Source organism: Pseudopodoces humilis, chromosome 6 (genome assembly GCF_049639895.1).
Source record: "Pseudopodoces humilis isolate 2021_Gansu_Grassland_sample_001 chromosome 6, ASM4963989v1, whole genome shotgun sequence".
Lineage (NCBI taxonomy): Eukaryota > Metazoa > Chordata > Aves > Passeriformes > Paridae > Pseudopodoces > Pseudopodoces humilis.
In genome coordinates, this window is record NC_142205.1 from 68,223,967 (window position 1) to 68,242,595 (window position 18,629).

The 18,629-nt window shown below is 38.1% G+C and overlaps 1 protein-coding gene across 11 annotated transcripts in view; it reads left to right on the plus strand.

The window, feature by feature from the left end:
* The window catches only part of PDE5A (phosphodiesterase 5A), a 103,328-nt gene extending 90,883 nt beyond the window's left edge, over positions 1-12,445 (plus strand). For all 11 annotated transcript variants that reach the window (XM_088056408.1, XM_088056412.1, XM_005533141.3 and 8 more), the window contains 9 exons: positions 1,107-1,232; positions 2,455-2,549; positions 5,710-5,797; positions 6,908-7,008; positions 7,098-7,175; positions 7,542-7,605; positions 7,829-7,903; positions 8,380-8,463; positions 9,790-12,445. In XM_088056408.1, the coding sequence (XP_087912534.1) occupies positions 1,107-1,232; positions 2,455-2,549; positions 5,710-5,797; positions 6,908-7,008; positions 7,098-7,175; positions 7,542-7,605; positions 7,829-7,903; positions 8,380-8,463; positions 9,790-9,924 (846 nt within the window). In that variant the 3' untranslated portion in view covers positions 9,925-12,445. The remainder of the gene's footprint in view (positions 1-1,106; positions 1,233-2,454; positions 2,550-5,709; positions 5,798-6,907; positions 7,009-7,097; positions 7,176-7,541; positions 7,606-7,828; positions 7,904-8,379; positions 8,464-9,789) is intronic.
* The last annotated feature ends 6,184 nt before the right edge of the window (positions 12,446-18,629 follow it).

The following is an 18,629-nucleotide window of genomic DNA, read 5'->3' on the forward strand; positions in this document are numbered from 1 at the left end:
TTAAAGATTAGGTGGAAGTTCATGGTTATGGAGATAGTAAAGACTGAAGCAGATAAACTTGGATGGGCTCTGGGTATTTCCCTCATCTGTCCGAGGTGATCAAGACAGGTAAAACAGAAAATCTCTCCAGCTTCTTCCACTCAGTGCAAACAACATCTATTTGTAGAAACCTTCATTTTTAAATACCTTATTTTTGCTTTACAACCTTTTCAACAAAACATTCAAAATTTCTATCAAAATGCAGAATTTGTAGGGCTTCATAGGCAAACACATTAGTTAAAGAAAACATGTATTTATTTTCTAGATCAGCAGTTTATAGACCAATTTAGATTAGTAGTGTTCAAGGGCCAAAAGTGCTCTATTACCTAATCTGATCTCTAGAATATCCTCGTACTTAGCTTCACCTCTGTAGTAAGGTCAAGAACCTTTACAAACATGTCCCAACATTAAATTACTACCTGAACTTCGTATCTGTCACTTCCTTACAAAAAAAAAAAATAAAACAGGTAAGGAAAAGAAATGTACACATATATGTATAAAAATTATAACCCTAAATTTTAATACTGTTGAGTAAAACATCCAGGACACGCTTTCCTCCTGCACAGAAAAAGAAACTACCCTGCAATGTAGTAATCCTTCTATCATACTTGCTTTCCAAAGTCCAATTCTGCTTGGGATTCGACAAGCTGATAGGAGGGAAAAGCTGCATGTTCATTTTCAGAACAGCTCTTAAGACGATTAAATAACTAAATAAATTTTCTCTATCAAATATGTCTTTATAAACAAAGATTTTTTTTCTCACAGGTATCTCAACAAACCTCAGTTTCTGAGTTAACAACAGTGCTTCTAATATGAACATTCAGCCATTGGTAATAAAGCCCCAAAGCCACAAGTATTACACACTCAATTAGGAGCTGTACTAGTGGGTGTAAGCCTGTTCTTATCTGTGTTCACAATTACAAGGGTGTTATATTTGAACTTAAAATTGAGTTAAATGAATTTTTTTTTTTCAGTAAGAGAGCTTGCAAGCAGGGGATTAAGAAAGTTTGAATGTATTAGAAATCTGTTCTTATGAAAACAAATCTATGTGATGCTGTTTCTTAAAGGTTCTCTGCAGATGGATTTTAAGTGTGAAGAAAAACTATCGGAAGAATGTTGCTTATCACAATTGGAGACACGCCTTTAACACAGCACAGTGCATGTTTGCTGCTCTGAAATCTGGGAAAATTCAGGTACATTTCCAGTTCCTCTATTAAGACAAATTCTCTAATGATGCACCAGTTCTGATTGTCATGTCAGTAAGATGTTCATTATTCCATGGTATTGCCAGTGGAATTGTCTGCTGAGGACTTTGGGCTATGAGGGCTTGGTTCGTGAAACTGCAGCCGCGGTTTTTTTGTTCCCTGTTTCAGTTAAATCCTCTGGAAGTGGTGATCGGGATGTTCCCAATGGGAATATCTCAAATAAGGCATGTACGTGGTTATGTCCTTTTTTTAAAGTTAATGCTTATGCCACAAGCAAGTCAGAAAAGTGGAGAAGAAAAGGCTGACCCATTTTCAGAATGTTTCCTTAAAATTTTCAGCAGGAATTTTTTTAAGTTCAAATGCAAAGCTGAGTACAGCTTTAGATAAACAACAGAACATAAAAACATAGAAATAAACAAATGTTCATTCCAATGCTTTTGAACAAATTTTCAACTTTTCACTTAAAAAGACTCCTAATAATTTTAAAAACAACCTGATCATTCTGATTAGGGCTAGATGGTCATCTAAATAAGTGAGATACTGATTCTAGATTCTTCCAAAACATGTTTTTAGGTTTTTGTTTTATATTCTTGTAGGAAACTGAATGTTTCTGTTCATTCTGAATAAATGTGTTTGCTCACTTTGGTGTTACTAGTTGGTTTATACTACTTTAGGGCAAGCACTTCTGAGAGCATAAATAGATCCCATTTGTAGGCCAAAATCCGATACCAATGAGGAAGAGGCATTTCCTTCCTCTACAAACTTTATCTCACTAATGAAAATTTCAAAAGGTGCTGGAAGAGACACCAGCAAGGACATCCATCTTCCTTCCCTGTTGGAATGGACATGGTAGTTTTGCTGTGTGCGGTCGAGCAATCCCTGATGATCCTGATGGTTTGCCTGCTATTTTTGGAATCCTGACAGTCTCCACTGCAATTTCCATAAATTGTTTATTCTTAACTACACTGGATTCATTCCCTGCTGATTCTCCTGGCCTAGATTCTGGAGTCTGAACAGTGTTGAACATAACTCAATTTTTTTCTACTTTGAGGGGAAAGGCAAGCATTGGGAGATGCATCTTCCTAGCAGAAACATAAAATCTATCATTGCCAAACAGTCTTTTGACTGCACTAAGAACAGGTCTGAGATATAAAACAAATTCCACTAAATAAACCCCCAAGTCACTTTTGGCATTATTCTTCACATACAGAGCAAACTGACTGACTTAGAAACGCTGGCTTTGCTGATAGCAACTCTGAGCCACGATCTGGATCACAGGGGAGTGAACAACTCTTACATACAAAGGTAAGCGGCTCTGAGAGAAGTTAAATAAAAACAAGTGAGTGAACAAGTACAGAGCTAAATTAGGTACAAACTGACTGCTTTAATGATGTGGGGCTGTGCAAAGGAGCAGCTTTTCACAGAGCAGAAAATGCAGGAACAGGCAGAACCATTCACAAGTCCAAAGATGCACAGCCTCAGCTGCTGCCTAACTATGATGGCAGATGAAGTGAACCCTTTGCTGTGCAGGGACAGCGTTTTCCTGCTCCCATTCCCCAGCTCTCCTCCCCCATTTCCCACAAAGTGCCAGCAAAAGGCCTCAGCTTCCAAAGGACAGCGTGTAGGAAACATGCAGCTTTTCAGAACACTCCCTGCCCAACCCAGCTGTTCCCTTCTTGTTCAGGCCAACACAGTACCGAGATCTGCAGCCCTCTGATACAAAGGTGTCTCCCCACTGTTTTGAACTCAGATTGTTTTACTCTGGGTTTAGGCACATTTTTCGAGAATTCTAAGTTGTTTAGAATAAGCTACATGGTTAAAATCGCATTTAAAATGTATGGCTGTTCTGCACTGATTGTGGGTTACCTGTACTTTTTAACTTTGATCCAATCTAGAATTACAGAAAGGCCTTTACAATACAAAAAGGCAAAGTATATTTAAAATATTGAAAAAATATTTTTACTAAACAAAATATTTTGGTTTCAAATTATCAAAATGAAATATCTGAACAAGTCTAAATTTTTCCCCATATTTTAATTTTGAACTGAAGATACTGGGTTTTTTTAGAATTTACTAGTAGCTTCAAATCTGCCCAATTTGGTGTCACTTCAAATAACAGCACACGAGTCTTCAGTTACTTTAAAGCCTGGCTTAATGTGATTCCTGTGATGTGGCAGTGTGTCCTGGTGTGATCAGAGATGGGCAAAAGGGAGCCAGAAATGTGTGCTTGTATCTTCTTCTGGCAGAGCTGGAGGATGGTTTTGAAGTGACCTATGAAGAAGTGGTCTGCTGTTCTCACTGTGTGTAAAGTAAGATGGTAGGGGAGGAAAAGCTTGTTTAAAGTACAGAATACTGAAAGACAGAAAATAAGTAAGCTGAAGCAGAACTCATGCATTTCACAATTATATGTTTGGGGTAGCACTAACTGATGTGTAAAGAAAAGAAAAACCAAACTCCACAACATTAGAAGAGTGACCTTTTTCTAGTTTGGTAATAGAGGATTCCAGCAGTAACTGTAGCCTCGCAGTGATTTGAACTAGTTAGCTATTTTTGCTTTATTTATTTAAAAATAAATTTCCTGGAAGACATCTGGAGATGCGTCATCTCCTCTCAAAAATGTCCTGGGAAAGTGTCATAGACAGCAAAATCTAACATTTACACATGCTGTAAAGCTGAGACGGCTATAGCTTAGTAATTCCTTTCTCAACAGAAAGTTCCACAATTTTTTTTTTTAAACCTAAATACAAAAGTTTTTATTTCTAGGAACAAATCCCTTTTGTTTTTTCCTTTGAAGCAGGGAAAGTGGATATTCAGTGTATGATTCTTTTTCTTAAGCAGCAGGGTTTCAAAAATTGAAATGGTCCTGGCAGTAGAAGTTACAGAAGGGGAACTGCTTGAAGGCCTTTTGGTAATTATGCAGGGGGGGGATTATTTTCTTTTTGCTCCAATCCCACATGCAAAGTAGGAAGCACAGAAAGCTGCATAACCAAACCCCTGTGCTCAGAAAGCCACGGTGCCCTTTGGCCTGGAGTGGGGGTTTGACACAAGTGCCACTACAGAATCTGGACCTGAATTTATTTCCAGCCCTAGCCAGGATCTGCGAGAACCAAGCAAGCTCTAGTTTGGAGCAGTACTTGGGAAGATAACCTAAGAGATTTCTCACATATTTCTCTCTCCAGTCAGGATGAACTCTGGGAGACACAATATGCATTCCACTTAATTCAATGGGAATTTCACCCAGCATGTGTTGGCACCATCCTGTGGTTTGTTTCCTTACAGAAACACACGAGTACATTTGCTCTACGCCCCTTCTGTGGTGGTCTCAGAGGAGGTGCTGGGCAGCCAGCCCATATTCCTCAGGGGCTTGCATCCTTTAATCTCCCTTTCTGTGTTTTTGTTTGTTTTTCCATCTTTCTCTCCACATTTTTGTGCTTCCTAAATCCCCAGAGTCTTCTCTTATGACTTTTATTTCAGCCTGTGTGCACTCACTCACACAGGGACCCAATCCTGCAGCCGCTAAGCCACGTGAATGGTCCTTAACCATGTGGAAAATCTCATGGAATTATATGTTAAAAAGAGGTACTTACATGATGAAACATTTGTAGGTCAGATTATAATTAGAGTAATAGGTCCAGGATCATCAGCAAAATAGATTTCCAGAAGAATCCAGATTTAGTTGAAGAGATGACATGAGTGATGTGGGACCAGGGGTTGAAAATAAAGACAGAGCAGCAAAAAACAGGGAGAAATTGAAAATCCTCAAGAGAGGAGGAGCTTCTGTGAGGGAGCTTTGACTAAAGCAATTCAAACAATAAATCCTATTTTCTAGACTAAGATATGTTTAAGTTTTGCATTAAGGTATTTTTATGTTCTGTGCCTAGAATTGATTTCCTGCTATTTTTCACTGTCTGTAGTAGAATCAATGTCACTGTTGGCCTCTAAGCAGTTTCCTTTTTGGATTTTACCCTGAGCAAAGGGTAGGTAACAATGAATGATGATGAAACACCATTACAGTTACTAACAGTAGGAAATTACTTGATCAACATTTTGGGCCCAGCACCACATTGCAGAGGTCAGCAGGAATTTTTCCATTGGTATCAGTGGGTTTCCTATTAGGTTTGCATTATCACTTACAAGCTGAGCAGCTGAGCTGACTAAATATTCCAGGCAGGTGTTTAAGGCCATGTCTCCTAAATTGTGCTTGTGAATGAACTCTCTGTGTCACCTTTGCTTCCTATAAAGGAACTTTCACTCCTTTTGAAACTTAGTATTACATTCTCACTCCTTGCATGTAGCTGGTCTCTACAGGTAGAGAAGGCAGAAAACCAGAGCTGTCAGTGCTCTGACAAAGCAGCAACATTACCTTCTTATCTGTATTTTTACAAAGAGGATGTTAAAAGGGAAGTTATTTCTGGATGATTAATATGTTTGTCTAATTTGTTTTCTCCATCTCTTTCCTCTTCAGAAGTGAACATCCACTGGCTCAGCTGTATTGCCACTCAATCATGGAGCATCATCATTTTGATCAATGCCTTATGATCCTGAATAGTCCAGTGAGTGCCACATTCCTGTGTATGCTGAAGGAAACTATTCTACTTTCTATTTTTAGGCTCTGGATAGAATCCCACCCTTACATGTTCTTAAGTGCTCTTTATTCCTTTTTGGGTAAAGAAAGCAAAGGCAGCAACATGGAAATCACAGTTTTGTTGCTGAGTGCCTCCAAAGCCTTCCAAGTGCTGCCTGATAAGGGAAGCCTTGCTAACATCCTTCTGAGTACCTGCTTCCTTGGACCAAAGGAAACAAAAGGCTTTGCTGCCATTTTCATGACCTCTTAGGAGCCACCAAACAAACCCCAGTCCTTCCTCTCCTTTCAAAAAAACATTCCAGCCTACACTTATACAAAGCAGCCCTGATGAGACCAAACCAAACACTGCTGACATTCCAAAGTGAAGCCAAACCTAAGTTTAGTAAATATGCAAATAAAACTACATTCCTCTTCTTTGATGCTATTAACTAATTCTCAAGACCTGTTATTTAGCATTCATGATTCTTTCAAAGGACTGCTCCTTTTGTGCCACAGGTTGAGGTACTTCTGGCATTCTTTGTATTGCAGTGAGCCTTTGCTATTCAGATAGGTAAATAGGGAAAAACAATGGAGGTGAGTTCCTCTTCACAAGCTCTGCAGTGCTTTGGTTTAACACAGGGCTGCTGAGCTCATATTTCTATTTAAAAACTTGTTATTTATGCTGCTTCATAAAAGGAAAATAATTTAATTTACTAGAGGTGCATTGGCAGGTATGGGAATCTGTTATAATTCCTCTGCTTCAGGGGAGGGGAAGGAAGAGGAAGGAGAAGCTGTGATACAGCCAGTGACAAATTTAATTTTAATGAATGAAATGGACTTGAAGGCTTTGATGTTGCTCTGCTTGCAGTTTCATTTTGTAATAGTCAGTGATGATGTCGCTACTGTGTGGCTTTCTGCCATTGCTCAAGAAGACTGGAATTTTTATTTTTAAACTAGGGAATCTCCAAGAGGAAGGAGGGCAAAAGAATGACCTCAGAAATCAGCAAGTGACTCGTAATGAAACTTAGAGACGCCTTAGCAAACTGGTGTGCTGCTGCCCATTTTACTGATAGCACTGTTTTTGGCTTTTTTTGTAAAGGGAAATCAGATTCTCAGCAGCCTTTCCATTGAAGAATACAAGGCTACACTGAAAATGATAAAACAAGCCATTCTTGCCACAGACCTGGCACTATACATCAAGTAAGTCAGAGGAAGCTTTGGCTGGATAATCACTGCTGGATATTAGCATCATGTCAGCATCCTGCTAAATCTTTTGACTTCTTTTAAAGGAGGAGAGGGGAATTTTTCGAACTTTTAAGGAAGAAGCAGTTTAATTGGGAAGATCCCTCACAAAAGGAGCTATTTTTGTAAGTAAAAGCAGGTGAATCAAGAAGTCAGTTAATATTACTGGGTACCCAATTTCCTACGCTGTGCTGCTGTGAACTTCATTAAACCCAGCAGGTCTTTGTGCTCTTGGTCTGTACAAGCTGGCCCTGTCACATAGGTCACTGAAGTCCCTGGGTCTGAAATACTAAGTGTACAACCTTTTCTGTATAAGAAACTTTGTTAAATAGCATGTGAAGGAGTTACATTTAGAACTTTCATTAATTTCACTTGTTTTTCTGACTTAATGTTCCTTGAAATTCTATATTCTATTTTACTAGTCCTCATCTTGGTGACAACATACATTTCACATAGATTAATTTATCACTTTCTTTCTGTTTGTTCTGCAGAGCAATGCTGATGACTGCTTGTGACTTATCAGCCATAACCAAACCGTGGCCTGTTCAGCAACGGGTATGTGCTTGACTTTTAAGATATCCTAAATGCAAACTGCATTAAAGTTCATTTCCTCCAGCCAGTTCTTACTGCAAAGGCAGTGGTGGAATGCTGAGCTGGAGTCTCAGAATGTCTGGAGGGGCTAATATGATAAATTCTAAGGAGAGAGAGGTAGGAACCACTCTTGTTTAAAGGTAGCAAGGAAACTTTTAGAGCTCTCAATGAGTGAAATCTCTTACAGATTGCTGAGCTTGTAGCTACTGAGTTCTTTGATCAAGGAGATAAAGAGCGGAAGGAACTCAACATAGAACCCACGGTAAGTGCAGAATCACCTCTTGCAAAATGTCTTTTGGAAATGGCACCTAAAATTTCTCCCATTGACCCCAACAGAGGACCAGCTCCTTCCCTGACTTCCTAGTAGTCAGTTTTGTTCTGTGGTTCCAGAACACCAATAATGTGTCATTGTCTGTGAACCAGAAGAACAGGCAGTATTATTTCCTCTAAATCAGTGTCACTAAACTGGCTCTGAAATACATTCCTAAATTGGTACCTATTTGCAGCTATCCAAACCCAGTAAGTTTGCCTGGCTATTTGGGCTCTGTCAACCCAAAGCCAATCTCCAGAGGGAAGTCATGCAGTCAAATTCTCTTCATTGTAACACCTGTAATGTTCCCCCGCTGTGCTCAGCTTGCTGTGCTGTTTAAGGTGCTGCTTTTTAATTCCAGATTCTCTTTGCTTTTGGTTTTTATTTAATGCATTTAAACACAGAGCTTGTTTACTTATTATTTGCAGGATCTAATGAACAGAGAGAAGAAAAACAAAATTCCCAGCATGCAGGTTGGATTCATAGATGCTGTTTGTTTGCAGCTGTATGAGGTATGGTGCCTAAGGAAGAACAGCAAGTCTCTGAAACCAGAGCTGTTCACTGGTAGACACAGATTTACAATTGGAATAAAAATCAAATTAAAAACTAGCCCCTTAGTTAGAAAATATTTTTTATTTTATATTACATGTGGTTCATATGTAGAAATTATTCATAACTCAATAATTATTAATTGAAGAAATTATTATTTTAGTATTTATAATTAGTTATGTATTTGTCTGATTAATGTATTTTTTCACAGTTTTTCACAGTTTTTTTAAACCTTGTTAAAATGCTGTCCTCTGTGCAATTGGTGTTATATGCTGGATTATCAGGGCAAGTCACAAAACTAATGCTTTGACCTCTAGGGAAAGAATGGTATCCAGGTAGTGCATTGATGGAAAATGTTCAGAAGTTTTAAAGAATTCAGAATTTGTCATACAAAAGGTGATATGCTATGTATTGGAAATTGACCTGACACTTCCAATCCCATTCTTTTTCTTCTCTTTCATCACCCACCAAAGCATTGCATGAGATAATTCACTGAAATGCTTTTTTTATCTTGGCTACAAACTGTATGAGAAACTGCTTGGTCAAATATAGTGTGAAGCACAACATAATGATTTCTGGGTTGTTTTTTTTCAACCAGTACAACATTAGAGTGAAAGTCTGTTTGTTTGAATTGTAGCAAGTATTTTACAGAAACCAAGGTGAGAGAAAGAAAGGAGATTAACAGATAATCGAATTCTTAAGAACTTTCCAGTGTAAGGAACAGCATGACTACTTGAATTTTTCCCTCTGACACAATAAACTTTTCTAAAAAGAATGCCCTTTCACCAGTTCAAAGGAAACAGGCATAAAGAAAGGGAGCTACTACCTGCTGTCTGTGAAAATCAAGTGTTTCTGTGCTGTGGAAACTGGCAGGAAAATAAGGCAGCCTTTGCTTTGAAGCCTCAGAAAACTTTCTACAGTAGGAGAAAGGCACAGTTTGGACAAACAGAAAACTCTTTAACAGAACACCTGAGCAGGCTTGAATGCCCACAGTTCTAGAGCCTGAACATCTATACTTCTTCCTGCTAGGGGAGAGTTTTACCTTTCCATTTATGAAGCAACTAGAAAAGCTGGAATTATTTACCCTGAAATATGTACTAATATACACTTACCAAGTGATTCCAATCCAAATTGTACCCAGATCTTGTGTTAGGTATCCAGTGCAGTTAGTGATCTACAAGTCTTCCCCTGAGTTGAGAAATCTGAAAAAATGAGAGACATGTTTCATTCTCCATTCTTAAATTAAAAATTGAATGCAATCTGTTTTCCATGTTCTCAATTTATTTCAGGCCCTAACACACGTGTCAGAGGCCTGCTCCCCTTTGCTGGATGGCTGCAGAAAAAACAGGCAGAAATGGCAAGCCTTGGCTGAGCAGCAAGAGAACCTGATTAATGGAGAAAGCAACCAAGGCAAACGGAACTGAGATGCCAATTTCACCACCACAAGCTCAAGTTCATGTAGGAGACACAGTAATAGGGGAGTACTACATTTTGCTAAACACTGTATGAATTTGGCTTATGTTTTGCCACTGCTGTATTATTTTTTTCACATTTCAAGATATAGCATGACCGTGTAGATGCCAAGATTATCTGAAGACAGTATGTTTCTTTAATTACATCTGACTGAGATGGAAAAAGACCTGCAGGGGTGATTTTTGCTCCCCCACCCCACAAGAAGGTACTGGTGCAGGCACTGACTGTGCCTGAGAGCCTGTTGTTTTACAGATGTACATAGTTGTTTAGTGATCATGGTTGTGGCCAGTATCTGAAAGACTACTGCATTTTGCACCTTTTCTCTCCCTCTTCCCATCTTGCTGTGTTGTGTTATAAAAGTATTGAGCAGTCTTGCCTGTTCTCTTTCCAGAGGTTCAGAGGAAAGATTGGGACTCACTCTGGGGTGCCTATTCCAGCATAAACTTGCTAACCTCTCTCAGAAAGCAGAACTGGGTTCTGAGGTGAAAAGCCCCAAAATCTGTGCACCCAGCAGGGTTTGAGTTTTTTCCATATTAGATGGAAGTCTTAGAAATTTCTTCAGCTGGAATAACACATTTGCTAAGACCTCTGTGAATTACTAGGCAATGAGAATCTTGAGAGTCTTGTGTCTGAGTTATCCAAGCCCAATGGGAACTGCTTGAAGATGGATGAGATGTCCCGGCGTAACCGACAGGCTGCCATGGAAGAAGAGCTCCCACAGAAAGCTGCAAGGAGCATGCAGAGAAACGGACACAAAACAGGATTGCTTTTGTACGCTGGTTTTGACTTCATTTGGAAGTTGATTTCAACATCATCTAACCAACAGACTGGATCAGAGACAGAAGAGAATGACTGCAAAAGGTGAAAAGCTGAATCAGAATGATGCAGGAAGGGCACGCTCCTGGTGACCATCAATGACTGATTCTTCAGGCCAGTGTTACCACAAAATGGCTGTGACCACTTAGAAGAAAGTTTCATGTTAACATCTCTTAAAAAGCATTTTTAACAAAATGATTAATTATAGTGTCTTGAAGAAATAGGAAAAAAATAATACCAAAAGCAAAAATAACCAAGAGTGCTACAGGGATTTGCCATTTGTATGTGAGGCATTGATGTTATGAAAAGTAAGAAATCAATTAACTTGCACTAGTAAAAAAAAAATTGGTGTATTATTTAAATGAAGATGATTAATAAAAATGGTTTTGAATTGGGACCCAATTAAAGAAAATATACACATTGGACAAATCCCAAAAGAGGAATACAACCCTTCAGATAGACAGGATAAGGAGATGAAAGTCAGCAGTCTAAAATGCATTAGAGCACATGTAACTTTGGCTGCACAGAGACACACAAAATGTTCCAGTTTTTTAATCTGTAATAATTGTTTTTTAGTTAAAATTAGCAATTGTATTTGGCAAAAGTAGCACCTTTGGCATTGCACTTTGAAGTGTGGGAATTTAGTTCTATCACAATAAACCAGGAAATTCTACTGGAAACTGCAATAAATTCTTCTTCCCAGGAGCTTGCCAACCCAACTCAAACTTCCCCTTTTAACCAATTTCTTCATTTAGATAAACGATGCCAGAAGCTAAGAAAAGATGAAGCAAAGGTTTCAAAATGTTAGATGATACTGAGTTATAGAGTTGATATTTTTTAAATGTAGGATAAGGTATTCTGATATTTAGTCAATAACCTAAATTATTTGTCACTAAGTCAGTCCTATCTCATACTTCTCTAGTGAGCACCAATAATAAATTATTGCAGCTGTGAATTTGAAAACATTTTTCTACAGAAGCATTTCTCCTTATTCTGCCCCAACAAATAAAAGAAAAAAAAAAAAAAAAAAGGATGGATTTCAACACTCACTAAGAATTCCAGGACTCCTGTTGTGCAGTATTCCTGCCCCCACCCCACAACACAACCCCCAAAAAAAAGATTTTAGGTACTTTTTGATAAATAGAAAACTCTGCTTCAGGATTTGCATAGTCCTTGTATAGTCTTCTCCTTGAGCGTTTGAGATACTGAAATATAATTATTATGCTGATGAGATACATATTTAATATAAATAGGAATAAAATATATGTATATAAAGGTGTATTCTTGCTATTATGGTTGGGACTAGTAACTCATGGTGACAACCCAGCAGATAACTATGATGATATCCCAGTGCAGTGATGTAACTTTGACATTAATATTCCAGTATTTCTTTGCTATATTGTGTGTTCAGCAAAGCTTTATTATAACTAAATTTATAAATGCTACAAAGGAGTGCTGTATTCATACCTTTGACTTGAAAAAAAGGGCATGGTGTTACATTTTTTAAAGGTTCACTTAAAATGAACAGTTATACAATATGTGCATATATTTAATTACATATCCATACACATTTATCCCTCAGAATCCCTTCTACCATAAATGTTGGAACATACATATAAATACAGTTCCTAGAAAATAAACATTTAAATATCATAACACTCCTGTATCTGTATGTATTTCTACAAAACCAAAGCCTTTAAACTACTGGTTTAAGAACCTCAAAAGCATAGAGCGCTGTATTTCATGAAATTCAAAGCCTTTTTTGCCTGAAGGCAAAATCAGAGTGTGCTGGTTCCATGTCATGGCTTTGTTTGAATCCCTTACAGAAACAGCTCCTTCCTTTTATAATTTAGATAGGGAACAATATAGGAAAAAAACCCCAAAACGACCAAACCCAGACTAGGTACAGATTTGCTGCTTGAAGTTCACTGCCTTCAGAATTCAACATTTTCCAAGCCAGCTGGTGGCTTACAGCCACACAGCTGTTAATTATTTCATCATGAGCTGTGTATCTCATTATTTCAGTCAGCTCTCAAACACATTCTCCCCAGTTTACATTGTCTAGTTGTAACAATCAGTGTGCTTACACAAGAAACCAGCTGCAATGGAGTTTATCACTTTGTCAGTTCAGCCTTAAGTCCATTGAAACCATTGTCACATTTGAGATTTAACTCTCTGGGTACAACAATTTGTCTAATTCTTAATACTCCTCTCAGTGAAGACAACTGAGTTAGCATCCCTTGATCTCAGATATAAACATGTTTTCTTTCAAACTCACTCCACAGCACAGTTGAATGCTTAAAGGACACTTTTATTTCTTGGTTTGTTCTGAAAAAAATTACTTGTGTTAATATACACACGAATTACTGATTAACCCTACCTCTTGTAATTCCAAATAACAGTGAGACTCTTGAGCTTGTAGGTGCCATTTCTCTTCCAAGAAATTAGCCACACATGCAATACTACCTGTAGAAGCCCTAGGTTTTCTATTCTCTCACACAGTTACAGAAAGGGGGGAAGGGGGGGAGGGGGCGAAATAATGTAATGCTGATTTTGGAGATGGTGTTAATTTTTAATTAGAAGCAGCTTATAGTTAAGAGCAGATTACTCATATCTTCACAGAGCACATGTACAAGTCAGCTACTGATAAAAGGAAACAATTAATTTCACTGATGATAGCTGATTTCTGAGAGAGAACCAAAGCCTGTTTATATGCATCACCCCCTGACAATTGCATGCATCTTATCAATTCCTACCCAATACATTTTACCTGGTAGTGGCATGAACTGACAAATTCAGGGCACTTATCTAACTCATACATAAGGTTTTTCAAAATTACCAGGTAAATTATTTTCCAACTCATTATACAGAAAGATAATGAAGAATCAGATCTATGCCCTTAAAATGAGAGGAGTGATCCAGCTGCTGTCTCTTCCAGTTATGCATAAAAACATAGCAAAGACTTCTTTTGGAAAAAAAATTGCCTCACTTGTAATAAATCCACATGTTTCTAAAGGTTTTATAAAGACCTAATATTTCAAGCAAACTTATGTAGGAAGTATTTTTTCAGAGTTTGTGATGCTGCAGGTCTTTTCTTCATGTCAAATTACATGCAGTTTACATTCCACAAGGTTTCAGCTTTATTTCCCAGTTCCCTGCTGTACATTTTCAGGGGCTTGCACTAATTTAAAACATAAGCTTGAGTAGCAGAATAAGTTTGGCCAGAGTATGGTAAATAGCGAGGGCTGAGTTTTTAGGTATGGATTTTGACAGGAAGAAGAAACGTCACAGAATCTGTCCTGATAATTAATGACACTTGCTAATTGCAGGATATTTTATCTTGGTCATTGCAAGGTGAATGGAAATTGCATGGGAAAGTTTCTTTTCCACGTAAGGAAGGGTGTTTCCATAGAGAAACTCATATCTGAGTACCCAGTGTTTGTAAATGTGTATTTATGGGACAACGCTCTGCAATTGCTGGCTCCCACAAACTCCCACAGCATGAGCTTGGCAAGCCAGGGCCTCACACCTGCTCAGATGCCCACCTAAAGTCACTGTTGTGATTCCCATTTACCTCAGGGGGAGCTGTATAGAAAGTGAAAGAATGGATTAAATCCACCTTTTTTTTTTTTACCTGTAAAGGGGGACCAAACCCTTACCCTTGGTGACAGCTGCCCCACCTGCTCTTTGCTGGTTCAGCTATTCCCACTGATGCCCAAGGTACCTTACAGATGTAACTGAAGTTAGAATTTGAGTCCTCTTTGTATTCACATGGCAGACACCTGCATGTGTCTCTTAAAGAATGTAGTTTGAAATGCACTGTAAATAGTTTTAACATACATTCCTACCACAGTTTAATAAAAACCTTAATCACAGTCACTAGTCACTGAGTTTGTCCATTTGTATTCTTCTATCTTTTAAAAATACCTGAACAAATATATAGTTTCTGGGCACAGTATTTTTGTACTAGGTTAAGGGGTTTCTCTGTATATTATGTTTTGCCTTTAAGCAGTATTAAAGTCTTCTGAATGTTATGTGTTCTCTCTTGCTTCTGTCCTATGACTTCTTAGAATAAAGCTAGTTACATTACTTAAGAGAATCATTAGACCTACTTACTGTACAGCTGCTAGAGAACATAAGGGTCAGCTTATTTTCTGTGGTTAGACTGCTGGTCATTACTTATTTCCTCATTCTTCTCTTTGTACTGTTTTCATGCTTTTTAAAATAAAAAGGGCGATGTCAAATTTTACTGGTTGTTATAATTGGTATTATCGAGGTGGAATTTTCAATGCCTGATTCAAATCATTGCTTCTTTATATTTCATAGTAACTTCTCTAGGTCCTAGAAATCCTAAAGAGAAAAATATCTGTTAATATCAAGATGCTTCTGAGTACTACTGAGATCAGCTATCAGTTAAAGCAGTTCTTGTTTCAAAACCACACCAAATAATTCAGTGCCAGTGACCACTAGAGAGCACTGGAGCTGCACCTCCTGAGAGCTGTCAGAGACCAGCTTATTTCTGACAGAAAGCAAAACCAGCTAACACAAGAGTTACACAGATGTACCTTCATCCTCTGCCCCCACAGATCAATTCCTGGGGAACATCAATTGCAAGAGAGATACAAATAGTCAACACAATGATTTCAACCAAAACTTGAGGAAAAAAATTATTTTTGACAAGCAAAGCCTCATCTTGCATAAACTGCTGATCCTTCTAGAATTCTGGACCAGTGGGCTTCTTGGCAATTTCTGTTCTTTGCCTATTAGGTCCTTCACAGCAACACTTCTGGCTTGACTTTTTTTAGCTCTAGGCAAAACCAAAAAGTATGTACACCCCTGACAAACAGCAGGCTCATTCAAGAAGTTATGAAGGGCCGGATTTAGCTCAGCACAAAACACAAGCGCTGTTTTGCTCAAACCAACTACAATTTACGAGTGGAACTGCACAACTGCCCGTGCATATCTGCAAACATCAGGTCACCATCTGCTGCTGGGACTACAACCCTTCCACCCCCTCACCAACCCAGTAGTGCTGCTGCTTAGTCTTTCTGGCCTGCTGGAGCTTTCAATTCCCTTCTGAGAAGTGGCAGTGTTTGCAGCAGGAGCTCTGGGATCCATTTCTTACCCAGCCCTGGAAAGAACACGGCCTTGAGCGAGGGCATTTTTGTTGAAGAGGTGAACAAACATTACACCAGGTCTTTCTCTTTTGGTACAGATCTGATGCCTCATTAACAAACAGAAAAGATAAAAGCTCTTTCCTCTAGCCACATTTTTAGCAGCAGTGGTGATGGCTATTGCATTTCACATTCCCATGAAACCTCACCCTTTAATATTTTTAGGAAAAAACTGACATGAGTGAGTTTGTTCTGATAGTAAGCTTTAGGGACAGACTTAGGGAGTCCGACAGTCACTGTGTTTTTCAGCCCCTCAGAGAAGAGCAGCATTTCTTAGCACACTTTTGAACTTCAGAACCGCTTCAGTTGAAAAATACCCCAAGTTCATGATGGCTGCAAAATGGTTGAAAAATCTACAGCTAACACAGGTTTATCTTTTTTAACACCATCAAATTCTAGGAGTAAAATCCATGGTTAAATCATACCAAGTGTAGTTTACACATCACACATTTACATATAAGCATCCAGGATGCTTTTATTGTAGTAGTTAATGAAGTCACTGGCAATTTATTTTATGATATATGGAGCTTCTTAATGAAAGGAAAGTTCATTTTACAGATAAGTACAGGGGTTAATTTGATCAAGGTCACATGGAAAGTCCATTTCTGAGCTGGAAAGAGCACCAGAACCTGGGTGTCTCTTCTGCTTTTACATGAGACACATGATGCCCAAATCAAGAAAAAATTTTCAATCTGAAACCATCTTTTCCTTTTGCAAATACAAGCATTTAAATATCTCAGCCATAACAGGGTGCTCTCTTGCTATACTGCTGCACTCAGAAGAACTCTGAAGCTCACCATTTTACAGACGAAATTAGATTCAAGCCACTAATCCAGGTAATCACAATAACCTTTCATGGGGTTTGGAGCTATATTATAACCAAGAGAAAGAGTTTAATTAAGTAATTAAATTCAAGTAATTAAAAAGTTATGTTGAAATGAGCTAAAAGTGCAGTTCAGATTTTGGAGAAACTGAAATAACTGATGCAGACTTTCAATATGGTACATCCTTAGTTCACTGGACTATAACTTGACCCCATACTATGATCACATTTCATATTGTAAGCAAAGAAAGAAATTAGGTAATACAGCAATATTCAGATGTAAATTTAAATACCCTCTAGAAAAGCCTGACAAAAAGCACTGGGCAACTGGTGTATCAGTCTCTATGTGACAAGTGTCAAATGGCACTAATACTCAGAGATTCATTTAACCTTTTCTGAAAAAGCACTTATTTTTATTGGCAATTATTCACTGTCACCCTTTTTTCATTGAAACAAGGCCAGATTCTATTATTCTAGGTAATCCTAGGATTCATTTTAGCATACAGAAACTGATAAAGTAAATACCAGGGTTGTTACTGCTTTAATCCTAAATTTTGTTTCCAGGGTTTTTCAGCCTGGGTCTTATTAACTCCTGCACTTCAGTTCTCTCCAATAAAAAAACTCTCCAAAATGCAGCATTTTATGGATCAGAGCCATTACACAGGAATTAAAAAGCAGTCTATACAGACAGTTTAAGAGCAAATTTTAAAACCCACAGCCCACTACTAACTAATCAGACAAATGGATCTATACTCACTGGAAATTTCTAGGTAATCCTCAAATGCTGAATTCTCTTGCTGAGCAAATCCCACATCAGCAGCATCCAGGAGATCCTCCACGAACAAAAATAAAAGCAGAAATTCAGCAAACAGGCAGCTGGAGTAGGAAAACATCTAGCTCAAGCAGGATCTAATCCTTCTGCAATGCAACACCCAACTGCAATATGTACTTTGAAAATATTTATCCAAGACATGGCATTAGTTAGGCTCCATCAAGCTCCTGGTTGCTAGGCCACCCATTGTAATGCTTAAGTTGACTTTACTGGCATAGAACTATTTGCCACATTGATACAAAATTGAGTATTGTGATTCAAATGCTTAATGAAACTTCCCAGTAAGGGATCCATCTTTTCAACTCATCCCAAGACATAATGAAGAATCATTCCGTAGAAAACTGAATAAATTGATATATTATCATATCAATATGATAATTGTTCATAATACTGGACAATCAATCTGCATGGTTTTATCAGGAATTAATATCTCATTATAGAAATCAATATTTTCATGAGTATATTATGTTTATGCTGGCACCAAGCCTTAACCAACCCAACAGTTCTACTGTCCTAGCTAATTTTAGTCAGAACAACTCAAATACAAACCACAAAACAATAAACAGGAGAGATGAATACAACCCACTGCAAAAGCCTTTTCGTCACCCTGATCTTTGGAACTTCTCTCTCAATTGCCATCACAATACGCCTTGCTACGATGATCACAGATTGGCAGCATGAGGTTGGCATAACCATATAAGTTAATAATTTATTGCCATCCACCTTATCCAAAGATCAAACTTCAAAGTTAGTAAGTTTTTCCATTTTCAGGCTTCTGAAGCTGGCATGTTGAAGAAAGCCACAAAGCCAAGAACACACCCTTAGCTTTCAAAACTGTCATGAAAACAGCAGTACTAGAAAACAAGATTTCAAGGCACCGTTCTGAAAACCACACAAGGAAGAGGGAGACGGAAGGAGGAAAAAGGCTGTGGAATATTCCAACTGAGAAAATCTATAAAACTGATTTTAACTGTGATTTTAGAAGGAAAACCAGCTACTGTAAGAAGACAA